The 23,852-nt window shown below is 45.9% G+C and overlaps 1 protein-coding gene across 2 annotated transcripts; it reads right to left on the bottom strand.

Moving 5' to 3' along the window:
• Positions 1 to 238: 238 nt before the first annotated feature.
• On the bottom strand, positions 239 to 22,446 carry CEP72 (centrosomal protein 72). 2 transcript variants are annotated; one of them, XM_084880610.1, is made up of 12 exons: positions 22,319 to 22,446; positions 20,801 to 20,928; positions 19,112 to 19,304; positions 16,917 to 17,025; positions 15,655 to 15,833; positions 13,907 to 14,119; positions 12,782 to 13,092; positions 11,837 to 11,972; positions 10,579 to 10,775; positions 7,026 to 7,152; positions 4,044 to 4,155; positions 239 to 2,865 (listed from the first exon to the last, which is right to left on the bottom strand). In XM_084880610.1, exons 1-12 carry the CDS (start codon positions 22,398 to 22,400, stop codon positions 2,700 to 2,702), a joined length of 1,953 nt encoding a protein of 650 aa, XP_084736736.1. In that variant the 5' UTR covers positions 22,401 to 22,446; the 3' UTR covers positions 239 to 2,699. The 2 variants fall into 2 exon arrangements, with proteins under 2 accessions (XP_084736736.1, XP_084736737.1); XM_084880611.1 differs by lacking the exons at positions 20,801 to 20,928; positions 22,319 to 22,446 and having other exon boundaries at positions 19,108 to 19,296.
• Positions 22,447 to 23,852: the final 1,406 nt, after the last annotated feature.

The following is a 23,852-nucleotide window of genomic DNA, read 5'->3' on the forward strand; positions in this document are numbered from 1 at the left end:
ATTACAAGCAACTCTGCAGCCCCAACAGAAAGGCCATCATCAAATAACTGCCAATCTGAAATCCCAGCCCAGAGAACAGTTTTCAAAAAATAAAGATAAAATAAAGGCATTACTAGATTATAACAGGGAACTTCCTCCAGTAGACATGTATAGAAACTACAAATGCAGAAGGAAAGTGATTGCAGATGTAATGTCTGAGATGTGAGAAAGGAAAGTGAAATAAAGAATAAATAGTAAATAACTACAAATACATAGTGACTAATTATATAAATATCCTCTGTGGGATTAACAATATTTCATTAAAATGACTAAAGAGCATCGCATGTGAGCCAAAAGGGATCCTTGGGGGGGCCCCATGATCATGGCTGCTGTATGATAGCAAATGCGCATGAAAGAGCTGATTAAATAAATATGAACATGCAAAAATACAACTGAAACATGCATGGCTTCCAAACTAGTAGAGGTGAAATGCTAAATGATAAAAATCTAAAAACAGCAACAGTGGCAAGGGAAAAACTGACAGAAGGCACTGAATAGCACAAAATGATTTTAGTTTAAATAGCAGATTTAAACTAAAATATATCAATTCCATTAGAGGATAAAGCAATAGAATCACAGAACAGGAAAATGGATAGAATAATGCTTTTAAGCCAAGTGTATCATTTATTTCAGCATGGCTAAAAAGGAAAGGGAAGAGCAGAAAATGAAATGAAGACCAAGGCAGGTTCTTTGACAGGACTGGTCAACTCAACCAACTTCTGGTGGATTAATGAAGAGATAAAATTCAAACAACCAGGGAGACGATGACCGAGCGGAGTGGGTGTTGGGCACAGGAAGCAGATGCTGAGCAGTTGGCATCTTACTGAGAGGACACAAGAGCAGGGAATCCTCCAGGCCACAATGAAGACTTGACAAAGTCTCGCCAGCCCAACAAGGTCTCTCTCTGGAGACAGCCTGTTTGAGGGTATCGCCATGGCAGGAGGGCCAGGCCCCACAGAGCCCAGGCCACCAGCAGTTGGCAGTCATCTCTTATAGGCACAACAAGGTCTTACTTGAAGGGACACAACTGCCTCTGCATCTCTGCCATTGGGACACAAATTCAAATGCTGAAGCTATTAAAACGATATTAAAAAATTGAGTATTATGCCAAAAATTTTGAAAGTTAGGCGATGAAACAAATTTCTAGAGATTCATAATTTATGAAAACCAACTGAAAAAGAAATGGAAAGCCTGCATAGTTCTATGATGTAAGGTAAATAACTACAAACTATAGTGGAAAACCTCCCAAATCTTAGTGACTAGACACAACGAAAGTTATTTCTCATTCACAAGAAGTCCAGCTGAGGTCAAGCAGAGGTCTCTTCAGCAGAAGAGAAACAGGCTTCCTGATCTTGTGACATAGCTGGCAAGGTCACGAGGGACAGGAAGGACCAGAGTGGCCCACCACACAAATGATTACATCATGCTTATTATGTGTCAGTACTGTCCTAGAACACTTATAATAAATCATTTAATCTTCACAGCAACCTATAAGGCAGGCACCAGTGTTACCCCATTTTACAAATGAGGAAATCGAGGAACAGAGAATTTAAATTACCCAAAGTTAAACATTAAATGGTGTATAAGTTCTTAAACAAAATATTAACAAACTAAATATAACAATGTATCTGTAAAAGAAAACCCATCATTACTAAGTTGTGCTTACTCCAGAAATTTAAGGTGATTTTTACATTAGAAATTTTGTAATTAACCACATTAACAATAAATAAGTCTAAAAATGATCTGATGACAAGGAATTCCACCCCCATACTTTTGGTATAACACATTTCCTGGCTAAGTATAAAAACTGATGCTCTGGACACAACCGTGACCAGACAGACAGGTGAATGGAAGGACGCCTGAAGCCCAGAGACCCCTCCATGGGGGAGACCTGATGCCCCTCTGACTTCCCGAGAGTCCTGGCCCGCACAGCTACACACAGCATCTTCTCCAAGACCCGTTCTTCTTCCTCAATTAAACATTGTTCTAAAAAAATTACTTCGTTTTATTAAAGAAAGCGAATATTAAATGATATAAAGTTTTCAAACTAAAAAATATAATTTTATACTGCGTTATGACCTAATTTTCAAAAATCACTGTAAGCAAAAAGAGAGCCAAAACTTGGGTAGATATTTTTACTGTAGGATGTTAATATCACAAAACATTTTTATTTTTATGTTTCCCACATTATAAACATTACTTTTATTAAGTCCCAGAACTTACTTTTTTCTGCTCACCAACATAGCTTGTTTTATAAAATAATTCAATGATAAAAATCAGTTATAATTTATGAAGAGCCACTTTTTAGAACAATGTATTCATTTATTAAATAAGAACTGCTTATTATACAATAAATTTTTTTCTTTAATCATCATACATAGTTCTCTTTGACATTAGGCAGAAAAACACAAGATTTTCTTTATCTTAAGACATTTGATGAAAAATTAACAATCTGTCTTAAAACATGTCAGTGTGTTTTGTCTCAAAACATGTGAATGGCCTGGATTAATCCTGTCTTTTTAGAATATTTTAGCAAAGTGAGCTGAGGGCCCTGAATATATTTCAGAACTCACAAGACAACTGCAAACAGGAGAAACAACTCTCATCAACAAGTACGCCAGGTAAAGAAAACACATGTGCATGCCATACAACTGGGAAGGTCAGGTTTTGGAGCAGCCACTGAGGCGGGGGCTGCTGCCTGGGAACAGAGCCATGGTCTTCTTGAGCTCCTTGTAGCTCCAGTGCAGCTGCTCCACCTCGGCCCTGTGCTGAGCCCGCACCTGGCCCAGCTCCTGCAGGAGGTGCTCATTGGTGCTGACCAGGGAGCTGGAGAGAACACAGGGCAGCCATGTCCCAGCTCTGCTGCTGTCCTCTCCAGCAGCATCCTCTCTCACCTGGCCAAGCCTGCTATTGACCCCACATGCCCCAGCCATGCCCCCTCAGACCTGTCCCCTCCTGATCTCTCCTGGCAACTACCCATCTGCCTCTTGCCTCCAGACCAGGTGGGACCAGGTCTGACTCAAACCCTCAGGCATCACCTGCCCTGCAAGCACTGGCAGCATCCATGGAATGGATCCACCTCAGCATGAATGATGGATCCCTCAATGCTCTGGCCATGCATGGTTTATTGAAAAGACTTGTCACAGTCTATGGCCAGCAAAACAATGTTCTATTCTAGGGAAGACACAACACTGAAGTATTTCTAATTCCCAGTCAAATACAAAGGACCCGCTAAAAAATCCTGACATTGTAACAATGTAATATGCAATTGAAAAATCTTCATTTTTAAATATTGTTAACCATTTTTAATTATAGAGGGGACTTCAGAAAGAAAGTGCTGTTATATTTTGCCAAAGTTCCCTACTCACCTGGTTAGCAATGACTCAAGCACATTTGGGGCATCATAAGAAATGGGCGAAAGCAGGGCCATTTTCTCCATACAGGTCTCCCCACTGACAAGCACGGGTTTGCTTGGACCACAGAAACAGCCACTGACCAGGCAGAGGCTCAGAGTGGACACCTCCTTGTGAACCCCACTCGACTGCACTTACAGGCTCTGCACCCTGCCTTGTCCACATTAATCCCACGGTGCCAACACCTTGTGACCTGCCACAGATGGGCCGTAGGGCTCCAGGGAGTGACCGTGCCTTGCCTGCCTCTTCCCTGTACCGTGACTGTGTCTCATTTCCTTCCTTCTGCAGCTCCATCTAGTCTCAGTTCAGTCCCACCTCTCAGGGAACACACGCCCGCATCATCACTCACCATCACTCACATGCCCCTCACCTCTCAGAATGCTGCAGCAAAAGAAAAGCTCATGGAAGTGCCAAGTCAGCACAGCAACACATGTGGGCCCAGAACACTGGCTACCAGCAGCTGCTGCTCCTGCACCCTCCACTGCTCAGCTCCACAGCCCCCGCAGCCCGTGGCTCTCCTGCAGAACCTGTGTGAGCTCCTGGACCCCCCCTTGCCTCAGCGCCACGCCCCACTCCCGTCCTCGCCCGTACCTGTGGCTCTCCTGCAGCATCTGCGTGAGCTCCTGGAACTTGTCGTAATGTTCAAGGTGCTGCTTCAATTCCACAATTTCATCCGAGAGCCTCTTCACATTTGTTTGAAGTCCTGATAAAGAAAATAAGTAGTACTATTTAGTGAAATTCATTTGTACAATTGTGAATATTAAAACAATTCTAGAGTTTAAACTGCACCTGGGACACAAGAAAAAGCATATAGCTTAGAAAAAGATCAATTTTTGTAAGGAACTCAAAGATAGGGGTGAACACGTTCAGCCACATCTACCCAAGGACCCAGTTCTGGCTCCCTCCTTGGGGCCGAAGCTGCAGGGATCTGCCCTGCCATATCTCCGAGGAACCCACCCCTGTGGAGGGCGAGTGATGACAGAGGTAGGCCTCAGGAGCCCTTTTCCACAGGGCGTCAAGCTCTGGCAAGGGGAGGGCCTGAGGATTTCAGGAGAAGCGACTGACAGCGATTAGACCCACTGTGACCACAGGTCCCATGTCCAGCAATGACAGAGCATGTGCCTATATTCCATCTATAGGGTGTTGTCTCTCTCTGAGTTTCCTTCTCAAGGAAGGAGGGGTCAGAGGAGAAATTTACTATTTATGGGCTCCTAAATCCAAACCGAGGATAACCAGGATACAAATAACTCCACATGTAGACATGCCACTGCCAAACCACAAGACTGACACTGAGAAAGCCAGCGTGGGAAGGTAATGGGCAAAGGGATGCCAACACTGACAGCAGGTCCCTCTCACAATGATCACCCCAGCAATGGAGGGCGTCCTCCTGCATCTGGACGTAAAAACCTTACTTAGGCCGAAACCGGTTTGGCTCAGCGGTGGAGCGTCGGTCTGCGTGCGGACTTAAGGTCCCAGGTTCGATTCTGGTCAAGGGCATGTACATTGGTTACGGGCACATCCCTGGTAGAGGGTGTGCAAGAGGCAGCTGGTCGATGTTTCTCTCTCATCAACGTTTCTAGCTCTCTATCCCTCTCTCCTCCTCTCTGTAAAAAAAAAAAAAAAAAAAAAAAAATCAATAAAATATATTTAAAAAAATGAAAGAAAAGAAAACCTTACTCAGAATCTGTGTCCATCCAAACCTCCCTAGAGGGCATGATGAGCCTCTGGGAAGAGGGCAGTGGTGGCATGGGTCAGAGCTCAGAACCCTACACTAGTTGACACCAAGTGTACTAACTAGATGACAAGACCAGAACCCCACAGACAACATTATAGCACTTGGTGATAAGGTAGCCTCAAGACCCCTAACAAGACAGCCCTGCATGGTCTCCATGTCTGTGTGGGTGCAGCACTCAGCAGCGGGGAAGCTGACCTGAGGACAGAGCACCTCCCAGTTCCCGTTTTCCTGGGAAATCCTTGTAGGCTAACGAGGGAACAGGGCTGGTATGAGGGGGTTCAGTCTTCTAATGAGTGGAGTGGGAGGTGTCCTTTGTGGTCTGAAGGGGCTGGAGCACCCATGACCCCTTGGGGCTGACCTGCCTAGTCCCTTCTAGAACAGGGCCATTCTGTAGAGAAACAGATGAAGCGGGGTCCAGGGCAAAGGAAGCCACCATATTTATCTGAAGTTCGAGTAGCTGTCTGCCCTGCTCCTTCTAGAAATTAAGAACAGACTTCACTTGACAATGAACAATAGAGATGTACTGAGGTCAAACCTCACACAAGTTATGATATGAGCACAACAAAAGCCACACCCAGAACAGAAAAAACCACAACGGTTTCAGAATGAACTAAAATCAGAATCAGACGACGTTAGAAAGGGGGTGGCTGAGCTCAGGCAAGAAGGCAAAATAAAGTCTGAACTAGAAGGAACCACAAGAGCAGCGAACATGTCAATGACATCTCAAAGAAACAGAAGATACAAAGGGGGAATTTTTAAAATAAAAATTCAGCCCTAGTCAGTGTGGCTCAATTAATTGGGCATCGTTCAGGGCACCAGGAGGCTGCTGGTTAGATTCCTGGTCAAGGGCACATGCCAGGATTGTGGGCTCTATCCCTGGTGAGGGACATGCAAGAGGTAGTTGATCTATATTGTGCTCTTGTATTGATGTTTCTCTCTCTCTCCCTTCCTTTTTCTCTAAAAATCAATAAACTATTCTTTAAAAATAATTTAAAGAAGTCTGTAAACAACTCTTACCACTCAATAAATTAGCCCAGTAAACACAATGGACAAGGACAGACCAGGGCAACTCTCTGTGGCTGCATTCATGTGACAAAGGCCACAGTAAGTACTTGGGACAGAGGCCACAAGTAAGGCCTTGAAATAGTTACTATCTGAATCTTTAAATAAAAGCCTTTGGATCCCTGAGAGGCGAGAATGGGAAAAGATGCTCAACCTGTCCTTCTTCAGTGAAATTAAAACTTTCAAGAGACCCCATTTCATCCAGAGAAAGTTACCATGGAAAACAGATACCACCAACACCTCTTCATTCTAAAGCCCAGTATCTGAACCTGAGATACTGAGAGTGGACTTTTGTAAAATGGCAAAACAGAATCAAAGAAGTGAAGAGAGAAAAATGAAAATGATCTGGGTCTGGAAGGCACAGTGAACAAGGAGAAAGGCCACTGCGCCTGCGGGGACAGCAGAAGGCTAGTGCCCTGCACATGCCAGGGGCAGACAGGCTGGCACCATGGTCCATGGCGCCACAGCCACGGGATAATCCCTGAGCTCCCAAGGAGTCAGAGGACTGGAGCAGTGAGGACCTGTCGGAGCCCACAAGGAAGGCGCCTCTCCCTCAGGCACAGCTCTCTTTCCAGATACACCTGAGCATGCCATGGGCAAGCATGCGCATCATTCATGAGCCAGAGCAACTCAGACCACCCAAAGGTGTGGGCTCCAATACCCATTTTACATTATTTGCTGGTTCTGAATTCTGGTAATAAATTAAAATAAGTTTCATGAGTGTTTGAACACGTACATTTCACCAAGTAGTAGTCCCAAACAGACCATAAACTCACCAGTGATCTGCAAATTTAACGCAGCTGAAGCATCTGCATTTTTTACTTCTCTTTTCATGCTGCACAGGAGAGACTTTAAGCTACTATTCTCCTCCAAAGTTCTGTCTAAATGTTTTCTCATGTCATCCTAAGGTCACAGAACAATACATTTTAAAATGACAAATCAATTCCAACAAGATGCATATAGAAAATTAAATAAAATCCTTTGAAATAACCAGATAATAGTTTCCTTTTACATATCAGAATTCTGAATCACAATGTGAAAAGCTGTACTGTCATTTGTCACATAACAACAGAGATATGTCCTAAGAAATGCGGTGCTTTGTCATTTTGTGTACACAAACTTAGATGGTACAGTCCACTGTTCACTGGCCACAAGCCTGTACAGCATGTTACTACACTGGATAATGCAGGCAACTATAACACATGTAATATTTGTGGGACTAAATATACCTAAACACAAAAAAAGTCCAGTAAGCATATGGTATAAGAGAGAACATGGTATGCATGTGTAGGGCACTTAACATGAACTGAGCCTGCGGGACTGGAAGTTGCTGTGGTGAGTCAGTGAGTGAGTGGTTAGTGATGGCCTAAGACATTATTGTACATGATTGTAGACTTTATAAACACAGTGCCTTAGGCTACACTAATTTACAAAAAATATTTTCCCTTCAATAGTATATTAACCTTAACTTAGTATAACTTTTTTACTTTATAAACTTTAAATTTTTTAAAATTTTTTTACTCTTATAATAACACGTAGCTTAAAACACAAACATACTGTACAGTTGTATAAAAATATTTTTTCTTTATATCCTTAATAGACCTTTTTGCAAAAAATATGTTTGGTTTGTTTTTATTTTTTAATCATTTTTGTTAAAAACTGTGACACCAACTCACACATCAGGCCCACACAGGGTCAGGATGACCAGTATCACTGTTGTTCATGTCCACATCTTGTCCCACAAGCTCTGTAGGAACAAAAACCAGCATGGAGCCGTCATGTCCTATGATAACAATGCCTTCTTCTGGAACACCTCCTGAAGGACCTGCCTGAGGCTCTACTTGAGGACATCACTCTTTGTAAAATACAACCAGGGTGGTTTGCTCAGCTTGCTTCCTTTTGTCATAATTTGTTTGTAAGCAGACAATGCACCATGAGCATTCTCTCTATTAAATGAAAAAGTTTTGGTGTTGAGGCCCATGTTTTCTAACCTTTTAAGGAGCTTGTTAAGTCTGCAAAAGCTTCTGCTTAACCCTTCACTGTGAATTTTCTTGGGGTTCTTCTTTATCTTCTCCTTTTCTCTTGCTTCTTCTTCAGCTATGCATTCCTATTCCTGTTCCAACAACTCCTCAGTAGTCAGTCCTACAGCACCACCTTTAGGAGCTCCCCAATGTCATCCTCAGGCACACCTTGGTTAAAGCTGTTTCCCATATCACCACACCCCTGGTGATTTTTACAACCTTTTTGCTAAATCAGGGCAGCTATGGCATCACTAGGTGATAGGACCTTTTCAGCTCCATTATAATCTTATGGAACCACTGTCATATGTGCAGGCTGGCATTGACTGAAATGTTGTTGTGTGGCACATGACTATATGCATGCATCTCCTCTGTCAGCAGGCTGAGGCCTGTGTCCTTCAGAGAGGACAGGAAAAGGGGTAGTCCAGCTTACAAGGGAGCACCCACCTTCCCATGTTCCCTGGTGAGGGGTGGGCTTCCCACGTTCTCCAGTGAGGAGTGTGCTTCAACAGGAGCCACAGTGCTGGTGCTGAGGGGAACAGATGTAGTGGCTGGCTGCTCGAGCCCTTCCTTCTCCAGGAAGGCCCCATGGTCGCCACAGCAAGAGTACCGGCAGATCCCAGGCCTTTATGGTCCACCTGGGCAGGTAGCTTCCCTCCAACTTTTTAAAATCCCATATGTAAGTGAGATCATACAGTTTGTTCTGCCTGACTTACTTCACTTAACCTCAAGGACCATCCATGTTGTTGAGAATGACAGGATCTCCTTTTTTTAAAAAGGGTGAATAAATGTTGTATATACATATGTTCTTTATCTACCTATTTTGTTGAGATGTTATTTTTCTTAATCATGAGTAAATGTTGAACTTTGTCCAGTGCTTTTTCTATACCTGTTGAGATGATAGTGTGGTTCTTAACCTTCAATCTGTTAATGTGGTATATTAATTTGCATATGTTGAACCAGCCTTGCATTCCAGGAGAAAATCCCATTTGATCATGGTGAATAATCTTCTTGATGTGATACTGAATTCAGTTCTCTTGTATTTTATTGAGGGTTTTTACACCTGTGTTCATCAAACATACTGGCCCGTAGTTTTCTTTCTTGTGGTGTCTGTCTGGCTTTGAAATCAGGTGATGCTGCTTCATGAAAGGAGTTTGAAGGTGTTACCTCTACTTTTATTTTTCGGGAGAGTTTAAGAAGGCTCAGTATTAATTCTTCTTTCAATGTTTGGTAGAACTCAGCCGTCAGGCCATTTGGCCAGGCCTTTTCTTCTTTGGGAGCCTTTTGACTACTGCTCAATCTCCTTATTTGTTATTGGTCTGTTCAGGTTTTATTTCTTCTTGATACAATCATGGTAGGTTGCATGTTTCTATGATTTATCCATTGCTCTAGGTTATCTAATGTGTTTGCATATAATCATTCATAATAGTCCTTTCTTCTGAGGCATATATTTTAATGTCTCCTCTTTCATTTCTGATTTTTGATTCTTCTCTCTTATTTTTCTTAGTCCAGCTAAAGGTTTGCTGATTTTGTATATATATTTTTTCAAAAATCCAACTGAGTTTTGTTGATTTTTTTCTATTGCTTTTCTATGCTCTATTTCTGCTCTGATCTTTATTATTTTCTTCCTTCTGTAAACTTTGGGTTTACTTTGTTTTTCTTTTTCTAGTTCTATGAGGTTTAAATTTAGGTTGTAAATTTGATATCTTTCTTCTTTTTTAACGTAGACATTTCTGTGTGATGGTCTTATGGTGAGGTTACAAAAGACAAGCGCATCTTAGGATCAACTAGTAGGCCCAGCTGTGCTGGCACTGGTTGCCCTTTGGTGCCACCTGGTGGTGGAAATTTCCTCAAGTCCAATAGGACACCTGGGGTCTTGTGGCTGTTGCAAGCAGGACAGGAGCAAGAAACCAAGGATCACACAGCTAAGTGAAACCTCTCTCATCAGAGGTCTGGGGAACCTGGGCCAGGGAACATGGGGCCACAAAAACCCCACTGTAAGCCCAGCTTCATTTTCTCTCACTAACCCTTTCTTAGAAGAGAAGGCAACCAGTCAAAAGAGGTAGAGCTGGGAGAAGTGGTGATGCCTCCATCTGCAAATAGCTGTTACAAAGTCAGGCCAGAGTTCCCCAGGTGGGGAACACCTGTGGGGAGGGTTTGCGATCCTGGAGGGGAAGAGGAGCCCCAGTGCTGTAGCCTGATAGCAGCTAAAGGGAAGTGCAGACTGGAGAATCCCCCCTCAGTGTGTGAAATCAAAACAATGTTTTCACCCTATCTGTGAACAAAAGGAAATGGGAGGGGCGTGGCTCACCATCTCTTTCCTAGTGTTGTTGAGCTCCGACACAACCTCATTCATCTTCTCACTATATTGCTGCTGTTGTTCAACAAGGTGATTTTGCAAAGATTTATTTTCAAGAGTCAGGTAGTTGATTTCTTCACTCGCAGTTGTTGAACTGTCCTGAGTTGATGTAAAATCTTGAACAGATGACAAAATATGTCTTGCCTGAGCTAGAAGTAAAAATCAAGTATTATTATTGCATTTATGACAAGAGATTGTGTAAACAAAATATGTTCAGCACATTTTGAATAACACACACTACATGCCTTAAAAACACAGATAGGCATGGAGACTGGCAAAGGGATGAGGGTACCATTGACATTACCTTCACTCAGGCTGTTTTACATCTAGTCAAGGATGAGAGGCAGAAAAGAACAGAAAAATGTTTTGTTCTAGAGAAAAAGTACCCCTCAGGAGAAGGCTACAACTAGGAAGACTGGGCTGAACGCCCCAGCACACTATCTTCAACAGCCCTGCTGCTATCCTAACGAGAGGGCGTAGATTTATGGGATCAGCATTCTTGGGGCATCCTGATTCTGAAGTGCTCAGGAGCCTCTGGTGTGGCTAGGATGGCAGCTTCAAGCAGGGCCCAAGGTCTCTCAGGAAGGAGAGGGCTGGCAGGTCCCCACTCCAATTGGGACACTGCACATAGCCCTGCAGAGACTGAGGGGAAAGAGAGGTCTCACTGGGGATGCAGCACCCTGTTTCACATTCTGACTCTGGGTGATGGGGTTCCCAATGTGCTCTTGTACCCAGGCACTAGGTGGAAGCAAACCAAAGTACTCTCGGGGAGGGGCCGTCCTCCTGAACCTCAGAATTTAATTTTCATCAAAATTTAATTTCCATCAAAATCTCGGCAAATACCAGGTGGAAGAAGACAGTATTAGCTTTTTAACCTCTCCAAATCCCCATGTGAAAACAAAGCCAAGAGAACCAAATCCCTGTGAATGGCACTTCCAACAAAACCAGGCAACGAGGCATCTCCTCAAACACCAAAGCCAGTGGCTAGGAAAACCAAAAGCTATTCCTCAGGGGGTCCCCCAGTTACTGAGAGGCCATTACCAGGGTATTCACTGCAGCAAAGCAGCCACAGTGACAGCTGATGAGGGTGCAGCATGTGAGGAACCCAGAACCCCATGGGAGAGCAAGTACCCACTGACACAATGCTACCCAAAGGGTGGGCCTACACGTGGCTCTGAACTGATGAGCTGGCTGTCCCTTCCCAACTCACCCAGGAACACCTCGTTGCTATGCAGGGACTTGCAGCCACTCCAGTACCTGTCCACCAGGTCGAGGAGTGTTTCTAGGAGTGCCACCTCCAGGGTAGCCTTCCCAGGTGGCACAGCTGAGAGCAGTTTGGGAGTCACCTGCAATAGAAACAAAACCATGACATTGGTTTACAGTTCCTGAAACACAAGGCTTCTAACACCACATGCCAAGGGAGCACTGCTCGGCCCAAGTTCACATCAGGGGCGGGACAGCCCATATCCTATAACTGGTCAGCATGGTAGCCGTAAGGCCCGGCTCCTTGCTGCCTAGAACTGAGGCTGAGACCAGCCCAGTGAGTGTTCGGCTCAAACACCTCCAGCAGAATCTGAATCTGGATACTGGGCCAGGGTGACAGACATGCATACAGAGCCAAAGTCTTCAGGGTGGACACAGTGCAGTCACACAGATTTCTGTCTTCCATCTGTGGAGCATGGGTGGTGCCCTTTCCATAAGGACGACCACCATGAGGCCATAGCTGTGAGCCAAGAGGAGAGGGAGCCCTGGGCAGCACCCCTCCTATAAAGTCCCAACCCCACAGAGAGAATGCACATCTGCGACACAGCTCTGCCCCTGGTGCTATCCCTTGGCAGACTGGAAAAGCCTGTGCACATCCCATTTTCCTTCCTCCCCTCAATCCAGACAGTGAGACAGTGAGAACAGATGACAGCCAGGCCCTCTGTAAAAGCAGACTCTGACCCACAGCCTGCAGGGACCAGCTGGGAAGCCAGCCTGCCATGTCCGGGTCAAAATGCATGGAAGCACATTTCTAGCAAAATAGAGGTGACAAACACCAATGAAACATGCATTGAACAGTTGTATTTATCTTGGGATCAGAGTTAATGTTGAAAATAGAAGACACAGCAGCCCCTCAGCTAGAACATCCAGGCATCCTTAGCTCTCTGCTCACCTCCCTGGCACCGCTCGTGCTGTGGGGCCTCTGCTCTTCAGACTCAGACGACTCCAGATGAGAACAGGTCCTCTCACTCCTGATCTCCAGGTGAGAACAGGTCCTCTCGCTCCTGCTCTCGGAGCCAGTCTGCCTGCTCAGACCCTCCTCCAGGCAGCTGAGACACTCCTGGTCTGCAGGGGCCTGGAATCTCCCTCCGGGCATTCTTCGCTTCCGGTACTTTTCCATACCAGGCAAAGGATTTAACGCCTTTTGTGTTGACAAACTTGACGTCTGAGAAGAGGAGGTTGAGTTCTCTATGTCTATGCAGTCTATAACAGAGATGAGAACACAACTCTCATCAGACCAAGTTCTCTGGGCACAGGTATACCTGTGCATGCACTGTGTGTGCACATATGGGAAATCCATCAGCATAACAAGACTGAATAATAACTTTAACAAATTAATCGGCTGATGATTATACGTTTTCTTGCCAAAATTATGTTTAACAAAGTTGAGTAAAAACCTAAAAATTTGGAAATTAGAGAGGGCTCAACAATTTGTTCCTTTAGGAGATTCTGTTAACTTTAGTTCCTGGGACCCTCCCTACCTCAGGGGGCACTGCCCACATTTGCTAACAAAGAGTGTACATACATACATATGGACACACATACATCTATACATGCACACATAGAAACATGCACACAGACAGGGAGGGGACAAGGGTACAACAGCGCAAATGTGGTCAGTGCTGACTTAGGGGGTCTGGATGATGTAGATATGAAACTTCCTTATTCTGCTGTGGCAGCATTTCTGAGTTCACTCTGGGAATTCACAAGGACTTCAGGTCAATAAAGAGGTCTAAAGGTCAAGCACATGCACCTTTGTGAACAGGTGAAATGATGAATTCTGACAATCAACAGAAATGGAGGTCCTGTGCACCCATACACCACAGCATCATCACGAAGTCTCAGGATATAAGGTGAAAGTAACAGGTCAATGAAAGTAGAGAATATAATAGGGGTGTGTGTTACCTGGACTCAACACCATACCCTGCTCTGTAGTGGCCACCGGCAACTTGGGCAGGCCATCACCACAACCCACCCCCCGGATTAAGGAGTCAACAGCGGTTGTTGCGTGAGATACCTGGGAGTGGGAGAAAGTGCACGTGATGTCCGAAGGAGCAGCAGGTCTCGGGCTGGTCTCCCTGCTGGGGCGGGAGCTCTCCACAGAACTGGTTCTGAAGCCTCTTTTCTGGACAACATCCTCTGGAGCTGCTTTTTCTCTTCTCGTGGCCCTTCTTTATGGAGTCCCCACACTGGTGCTGGACTAAGTGAGGACTCACCAGATGTCTGGATTCTATTTTATTAAAGAACATTTAAAAAGTTTTAGTTCATTAAAAATTACATTTTAAGCTTCTAACAGTGTAGTATATCTATTAAGTGTACCAATTAAATAAGATAAAGATGACTGAGAGAGTTAATAATGCAACCGCTGCCCTAACCGGTTTGGCTCAGTGGATAGAGCATCAGCCCATGGACTGAAAGGTCCCAGGTTCGATTCTGGTCAAGGGCATGTATGTTGGTTGAGGGCACATTCCCAGTAGGGGGTGTGCAGGAGGCAGTTGATCAATGTTTCTCTCTCATGGATGTTTCTAACTCTCTATCCCTCTCCCTTCCTCTTTGTGAAAAAAAATCAATAAAATACTTTTAAAAAAAACAATAATGCAACCGCTAAACCTGTAGTGAGTCGAGCAATCACTGCAAACAGTGCTAACAGGTGCAAGACTGACACTGAACAACCACCACTCGCTATACAGCTGAGGAGTCAAGACAGTGTGGCATCGACACAAAGTCAGACATGATGACAGATAAAACAGCATCCAGAACCCAGGGAGAGATCAGGTTAACTGAATTAACAAATGTGTCAGGGTTATTAAATGAGACAAAAGGCAGTATTTTCAACAAGTAGCATTAGCACAACTGGATACGGGGTGGAAGTGAAGGGGAGACAACCTGACCCACCGCTCACTACGGTCACAAATCCACTCTAAGCGTGGAGAAGCACAGACCTGAACACTGAACCGTCGGACATCTACACACCACAGGAGAAAATCTTCATGAGCATGGGACAAAGATTTTTTTTTTCAGGGCACAAAAAAAAAAAAAAAAAAAAAGCACAAATCATATAAAGAAAAAACTGATAAACTGGACTTTACTGAAATACAAATTAAAACCATAATTAAATATTAATATTTACTCAGAAGAACAGCCAGAATAAAAAAGACTGGAAATCTAAGAGCTGGCAAGGATACCCAAGGAGCAGATGTTCTTGTGCCAGCAGGTGAATCCTGGGATTTCAGCTCAAACTTACACCTCAACCCATTGTTGTCTTATGAAAAGTTCTCAGAAACTCATAATGGAAGAAGAAATGGTGCTAAAGCTTATAAAAAGTCCCAATGGAAAAGAGTGTCTGGCAAAGTAAGGACGTTCATGCATGCACTAGAAGCCTTCACAATGAGCTTGCCAGGTTTAAAGTTCTAACGCGTTAGACTGAGCTCTAAGTGCTCCCTAACGCTAAGTGAACACCCCCTTGTGGCTGACACAGACGTCAGTTCCACTAGCCACAGGACATGCTACCTTCTTGCCCACGTGGACATTTTACCTCCTCCCTACAATTGTAATTGATGTGAGGAAGAATTTAAACCACCATGTAGTGTATGACTATACTCAAATACACGACTTCTTCTTTTATAATTCTGTAATCCAAATTACTGATATTTACAAGTACACAGGACTTCATGAAGGTTCTATATTTAAAAGTAAGCTTCCTAAAAAATACAACTGTGCCCAGAGCAAGCTGGACCCGCTGGGCCTTCGGGTGGAGCAGTGTACCTTGGGAATTATGGAAGTCATCCTCTTGCTCCTTCTGGCTGGAACTTGTGCTCCTAGGAGGGTTGCTCAAGTCCCACTCACACTCGGCAATGAGGTTCAGGACTGCCTCGTCATCCGCATCCATGACTAAGCACTTCTTGGCTGAGGGGTCAATGCACTTAACTCTGGAGTGGTGCAGTCTGCAAAGAAAAGCCAACTCAGTGTTGTCGCTCCAACCTGAGCAGACCCTTTGCGGGGACACGAATGCACTGCCAGCACAGCCACAGGGCTCTTGGGAAGAGCAATTTATGTAACTGCAGGAAATGGCTCTTGTGCCTCTACTAAAGTGAGGTCTAGGAGGGACCCAGCAGGACAACTGGCGATGGAAAGCAAGGGTGATGTCATCACACCATCCAGTATGTGCAGAGTCCCACTAGGGTTTGTTCAAGAACGGAAGTTCAGAAAGCTCCTCTTTTCCTAAACAAAATAGTGTACAAGGAGTGTACACCTTTTCAGACAAAACAAAATAGTGTACAAGGAGTGAATAATCCTAGCACATTATAAGAAATGTAAACAGTTTGTTGACTTTTGCCTTTAGAACCAACCCATACACAAAGCATGAAGACTCTTTATGGATTTAGAACATTTAAATACTATTGGCCCTGACAATCTGAAATTAAACATAAAGATGAAGACGGCCAGAGGGGGAAGGGCACGGGCTCCCACAGCCCCACCAGAGCAGAGCCTTGAGCACTGGCCACAGGCTTTGAGCAGAGATGCAGGAGGGCATAGTCCCATGTCACTACGGGATGGGGAAGGGGCTATGGCAGCTGTCAGGCCCAGCTTCAAGTGTGCACACCCAGAAATGGCAATTAATTTGTATTGTCCGGGGATGAGGAAGGAAGCAGAGACAATCACAGAAGTGAATGAAAGTGGCTGCTCTGAGGATGGGCCGGGCAGTGGGGAATGGGGACTGTTGTCTCTCACAAGTCTATGCTATTTATTTACACGTATTAGTTTAACAAACATTTTAATATTAAAAATAATTTATAGAAAACGTGGACAACAGAGAGAGACTCGGTCCCCCTCTCTCCTTGAGTCCCAGCTGGTATCTGGGCATTTCTGCTTCCCTCTTCCTGCATGTCTGCCCTTTTAGTGGCGTTCAGAGCACAAAAACATTAACATGTGTTAGTTAATACAGAGCTTTATATCTTCTAATCATTCTATGAATAGATAAGCTTGAGCACCTTCTTCCCACATCTGAACACCACTCGTGTTCATACCTTCCAACTCTGCAAACAGCTGGGAAGCTTTGTGTGGAGTCGAGTGATTCCTCTGAAGCAAAATGCAACTGGGATGCTTTCCGCTCGCTCTCTCTCACGGGACGGTCATCTAGGGAGAAGCAAACACACCATGAGGCAGGTGCACCCTCCGGCACCCCATCACCGCCCTGCAGCACACCACACATGACCAGGCTGCCACCACTCATTCCAAACCTCTGTCCCCCCGGGGCTGACCCTGCCACAGCGTGCCCCATAAACACTGAGTGCACCCAGTAAAGGGGTGCTGGGCTCTGGTGGCTATACCAGATGCTGAGTGCTGATTCCAAGAGGACTGTCCTGCTCCCACAAAGCTCTCTCCAGACACCGCTTTGGAGGCAGGCTACTGCCACAGGAAAAGAAACACACAGACAAGTTCACACACAGGCACCTCCTTCTAGGCTCCCTCCCGTCAATGTACATTTTGGGGGCTGCGCGAGGTCTCGAACCACACTGAGCACACTAAGAATCTCTGGTGTGAGATTTCTGAACCCACTAAAGAGAGGAGACATCTTAGCTGAGTGTTTGGATCCTCAGATCCTCAGAATTGGGAAACAGAGAGCTAAGTGTAAACTGTCCCATGTGTGCTCTGAGCCTGAGGCCTCTACTCAGCAACTCCCAGTCCTGCAATGACTTTGAATTTCAATTACGTTCCTTTTTTCATGTCTGAAAATATCTTCCCCATGTGGCAAGACTCTCATTTCCCTTCTCTATACAAACATTATACAATTCTGAACCTAAAACTTTTATGACAAAAGAAATTATTTAAGACTAAAGATTGCAAACATTTCTCATAAGAATTGCAATGCTTCTGAAAAAGAGCCAAATTCAACTATTTATAAGTTACTTAGTCAAAATTTAGAACAGAAGCACTTATTCCTCCCAATATCTAAAAATTAAAATGAAGCATTGAAATTCAAAGTAGGTTTGACCCTTTGGAAGTCAGTCATTCATACCCACAGCCCAGCCCTGCTCGAGGCCCAGGCAGTGCAGAGGGAACTAGAGGATAAGCTGACACGCATGTGCTGCTGAGATGTACACACATTCACTCACAGCCAAGAGAAGCAGAACATGGGTTTCTACAGACACTGGCTGGAAGTGACAGGACAGTGGCAGTGGTCTGCCTGCAGCTCGGTGTTTACTACCTGGGACAGGTGTGGAGCAATGTCTTCCCTGACAAGTGCTAGCCTGATGTGGATCTCACTTTGGTATTATTAGATCAGAACCCAGGAGATGGAGATGCCTAAACTGTATCCCCAGCCTCGTCAAGAAGTGAATGGGCCTGTAGGTTAGGGACATGCTGTGATCACTGGGGCACATGACCACACCCTTCAATCAGATATACCTGCACCACAGCTACCCAGCACTTACCACCACCCTTCACACAAGAGGACTAAGGGTCTGAGGCCCCCTCCCTCCCTTCCCCATGACCGGCATGGTCAGTGCACCCTGGACTCAGGCTCCAGCTCTCTCCCCTTGAAGTGCGTCGTGAGGGAGCACCGAAGTGCCAGTGGCCTCGCTGCTCAGGGCAAAGACCCCTCCTGGTGGGTGGTGAGGCAGGTGGGAAGGCACTGATGTGGCTTCCCTGGGTGTGATCCTCCCAAATGGACTTCTCCAGCTGGCAACCTGCAAGCTCTGCCTGTGAGGCTGTCACAGGGATCCATTTTTAAGAGACATGGGTTAAAAAGCCTAAATGGTAGCGGTACCTGCCAACAGAACACTCTCTCTAATACCGGTCACCTGGGGGAGGGTGTGGCACAATGAACTTCTAGTCCCGTATTTCTCCAGGTAGAGGCCACACCAGTAGAATCCAGCTGTCCACCTGAGCCTGAGACGATGCCCAGGGGCCATGCATGGAAACAGGGCACCAGAAGTTCAGGAATGGGGCTAAGTCAAACAGCTAGATAGCGAAGCCAGAATGAGACTGAGCAGTCCAGCCCATGCCCGTGCTCCTGGTCTCCCGGCAATTATCTCTGGCCACGGGGCTCCCTGCCACTTTCCCAGGCGGCTCTCCTACAAGACACATCCTGTAAAACAGGGACTCATGCCATCAGAGGAGAAAGTAACTTCCCTTTTCGGGAAGAGCAACGTGCGATGGATCTGACAGTACCAAACACCAGTCAGGTCTCAACTGAGCGAGGGTGTGAGCACACACCTACCCAGCTGCCTGAGCTTCGGGAGCATGTGCACAACGAAGAGGCGGTAATCAGACTCATTCTTCACCACAGGGTTCAGTCGGAAGTCCACGTCCGTGAGCTCAGTCAAGCAGTGGAGCCGGAACACTTCTGCTAGTGAGGAAATGCAGTTGTAGTAGAGATTGAGGCTTTCCAATGCAACCAGGTACTGAATGCCCTGTTAACAGGACACAATGCTGAATGAGTTTATGCTTTCTTTAAAAAAAAACAAAAACACATAGAAAAATGGGCCACCAGTAGGAAGTGATCAACCAACTTAACAAATGAACTTACATTACAGGAAGAGCATAAAGATGAAATGTGTTCTTGTCTATCAATTTCTGTCCTGAACACAGTGATATGACTATTCAGGGAAGTTCGAAACAGTTGTGTCTACTAAGGACAGTTGGCAGGTACCATGCTAAGTGATTTACACAAATAACTTCATCCCACATGCACACAACCCTACAGGGTAAGCCCTACTACTGCTCCCATTTCACAGATTAGAAAACTGAGGATTGGAGGCTGAGAGATGAGCCAGCACTGGGTGCAACCTGGATTGGAACTCGCCACTGACTCTGAGTAGACCCCTGACCCCCATGTCAGGGGCGCTGAAAGTATCATGATCCAGGGCAGTGATGCCCTGCCTTTCTTTCAAGGCAAGAACCCCTCTCTATATACACCATTTGCCATCACCTGGGTAACTTCTCACTACTTATCAGGAATGAGTCCCTGCAGCAAGACTGCACCAGTGGCCCTGCCATTCAAAGGCCTGCAGCCACCAAGAGGCAGACTATAAACAGAGGCGCAGTGCAGAAAGTGGATGAAGAAAAACACAGCTGATAGAGGGATGGAAAGTGATGGGCGCACACACACATAAGTCTTTTGGACTTTATTTTATTCCTTTAAAGATACAACTGTCTGCAACAGAGAGTTAAAACTTTTGGCCAGCAAAGTAGTAAAGATATAATGTGATGCATAAGAAATCTAGTTCATGGTAAACACAAGAAAAACAACAGCACACTTAAATCATTAAGTATACAGTTTACAAGTATTATAGACATATATTATAAAACAATATGTTTATAATTATAATTATAAATATACTTTCTACTGCCACTAATAGTAATAAATTTTCCTGTAAAAAACAAACTTAGCCCTACTAGAGTGGCTCAGATAGTTTAACATCATCCCATGCACCAAAAGGTTCCCGGTTGCAGGTTTGATCCCCAGTCGGGGAACATACGGAAGGCAACTGACCAATGTTTCTCTCTCACATCGATGTTTTTTTTGTTTTGTTTTTTCTCTCTCTCCTTACCTATTTCTTTTCTTTTTTTTTTTTTTTAACTGTATTTTATTGATTTTACACAGAGAGGAATTGAGAGGGACAGAGAGTTAGAAACATCGATGAGAGAGAAACACCGACCAGCTGCCTCCTGCACACCCCCCACTGGGGATGTGCCCACAACCAAGGTACATGCCCTTGACCAGAATCAAACCCGGGACCTTTCAGTCCGCAGGCTGACGCTCTATCCACTGAGCCAAACCGGTCCCGGCATCTCCTTACATATTTCTATGCATATCCTCGGGTGGGGATTAAAAAAATAATAAAATAACCTCTCCCAACTTCCTCCTTAAAAACAAACAAACAAACAACTCAAACCTAAAACTTACCTCCAGACTAACCAAGGAGTTGCGTGAGAGATCTAAAGATTTTAGACCTGTTAAATTCATCAAAGAATTCCCTAGGTGAGTAATCTTTTCTTGATAAGTTCCAGGAATAGATAATGACTGAAGTTCAGCTAAGGAGAGAAAATTGTGAGATTTTAACATTATTTTTTAAATTGAAAATAAATCATCAAAAAATCTCAAAAACAAGAATTGCGTATAAAGTTTCAGTTTATGTTCACCACTAAAAACGCTACACAAAAAGATATGCTCATCCTGGCTGGCATAGCTCAGTGGGTAAGCATCACCCTTTGGACCAGGAACCAGGGGGTCATAGTTCAATGCTTATCAGGGCACATACCCAGGTTGCGGGCTGGATCCCCAATGTGAGGTGAGCAGGGGACAGCTGATCAATGGTTCTCTCTCACCAATGATTCTCTCTCACACACCAGATATGTTTCTATCTCTCTCCCTCTCCCTTACTCTCTGAAGTCAATATATAAAAGATATGCTCAGAAATATAAAAGACAGATCAAAATAGAAAACTAAAAATATTCAAGTAAACACAGGGAAAGCAGGAAAAGGAGAATATCATAAGAAAAACAAAGAGAACAAACAGCCGAAACCCATTTGGCTCAGTGGATAGAGCGTAGGCCTGCGGACTGAAAGGTCCCAGGTTTGATTCCAGTCAAGGGCATGTACACTGGTTGCAGGCACATCCCCGGTAGGGGGTGTGCAGGAGGCAGCTGATCGATGTTTCTCTCTCATCGATATTTCTAGCTCTCTATCCCTCTCCCTTCCTCTCTGTAAAAAAATCAATAAAATATATCTTTTTTTAAAAAAAAAAAAGAACAGAAAACAAATAATAAAATGGCATACATAAGGCCTACTATGTTGATAATTACATTAAGTGTAAAAGGTCTAAACACACCATAAAAGACAGAGATTGTGAGAGAGCATTAAAATGAACAAACTATTCACTACCTACAAGAAAGTAATTTCAAATAAAATGATATAGGCAGGATAAAATCGTAAATAGATGGGGAAAGACATGCCCTGCGAACACCAAAGTACAGCTGGAGTAGCTACACTAATATCGGATAAAGTGGATGTTTCCACAAAGAAAATGATCGGGGCAAGATGTCTCCACAAAGTATTCTGCTTCAAGAGTCACTCCCACAGGAAGACATAAAAACCCTAAAATGGTTTGCAACAAATAGCACACCTCCGAAACACATGCAGTGAAAGGAGAAATGGGCAAATCTACCATTACAGTTAGGCCGCCCCCCCTCACCCCCCCAACCACCTGCCCCCACACCCCACCTCTTCCCCGCACAGACCCCCCATCCCCAGCCTCCACCCCTCACCCCCTCCTCTGCACACGTGCCCCAGGAGACCCCCACCCCTCACGACCCTGGTTCGGATCGTGCGGTCCTAGTGCCGCCCTTCTCTGGCCTGATCCTGACCATCTGGCGGGAAGCTAGCGCCCTCAGCCGGCGCCCCGCGCCTGCCGCCGTCACGCACCCAGGTCGTGGTGAGGCGACAGGCCGCTCTTCTCCCAGATCTTGTCCTCACTCAGCACCAGCCGCGGGCCCGCCGGCGCCATGCTTTCAAACGGACCCGAGCCTGCGCCTGCGCAGTGTGGCCGCGGAGGGGCCCCAGGGGTGGCATGGGGGCGTGGCCATGTCGGGATAGGGCGGGGCCTCCTAGTGGGCGTGGCCTGGAGCTGGAACTCGGCGGAAAGGGGTGGCTCTGGACCAAAGCGGGTGGATCTGGGCCTCTGGGAGGAGGGGTGCGGGTGGGTCGGGCCACCGGCCACGGGGGTGGGTGGAGTTGGAGCCTCTCCTAGGGCGCGGGGCGGCGACCCCGGCCAGCTCTGCCCACGGTGCCCCAGGAACGCTGCCCCTTGCTGGGCGAGGTGCCCTCCCTTGGGAAGACCACGTGCCCGGAGGGACCCGCCCCACCTGGAGACCCGCCCCACCTCCGGACTCTGCGGGTTCCCAGCCTCGCCCCGGCGTCCTGGGCGGTACCCCGGCACTTGGAATCCTAGGTCTCTCCCTCCGTAGCCACTCGGTGGCGGCCTGTCATCCTCCGTCTCTGTCCTCAACTTCCCGGCGATTTCTGAGGTCTGATCTAGCCAGGCACTCGCTGCCCGGAAAGCTCATGGCACATGAGCCCGGGACCCTTCAGTCCGCAAGCGGACGCTCTATTCACTGAGCCAAACCGGTTTCAGCCGTGAGGAACTTTTGAGATCTGCGGGATTTAGGAAAGACCCCATTCTGGGTCTGAATCTGCCCCACCCAGCCTGCGCCCTGAGTGACCCTCTCTCCCCCCATCTTGGTATATGGGGGCGCCCCTGCTACCCCTCATCCCAGATTTAAACAGCTTGTTGGTAGCATCCCCTGGGATGCCACAGACCAGAAGATGAGGTGCAGGGCGGGTTATGCAGGGTGCCCGTCCTAAGCAGAGCAGAACTTCAAACCTGGCACCCAGGCCTCCTTGGGCACCTGTGCTGAGTGATTTATTGCGACTGGAGAGCACTCAGTAACACTGGGTCAATATTGTCCTGGAACACAGTATGTCCCCATACTGCTCCGCAGTCCCCTTCCTACAAGACTGGAGGGATTCCAGCACATCCCAGGCCAGCTGTGGTCGCCACACCAACTTTCCGCTGAGTGGAACTTCGTGCAGCCAGGGAAGCGAACAAATATCTTTGCTTTTCAGAAGCAAACACAGGCAGACAAAAGGCTTCTGTCGGCCCCAAGTGAAGACAAGTAGCTTGTCAGGCACAGCCCACACTCCAAACACCAGCGGCTTCCTCCTGCCCGTGGTCTCTTCAGGTCGGGTGGCAGTTTATGGAGAACAGACCTCTGCACATGTCCCGTGGGACAGCACCACACAGCGTGTCTCCTGGGGGGAGAGAGGGGCACTCAGGGTGCAGGCTGGGTGGGGCAGATTCAGACCCTGTATTGGAAGAGCCAAAAAAAAAAAACAAACCCAAAAAACCTTTGAAAATCATGTTTTCTGTTACCGAAGTGTTGCATATTCGTTGCGGAAA

Source organism: Pipistrellus hanaki (genome assembly GCF_964339955.1).
Source record: "Pipistrellus hanaki genome assembly, chromosome: 4".
Taxonomy (NCBI): Eukaryota; Metazoa; Chordata; class Mammalia; order Chiroptera; family Vespertilionidae; genus Pipistrellus; species Pipistrellus hanaki.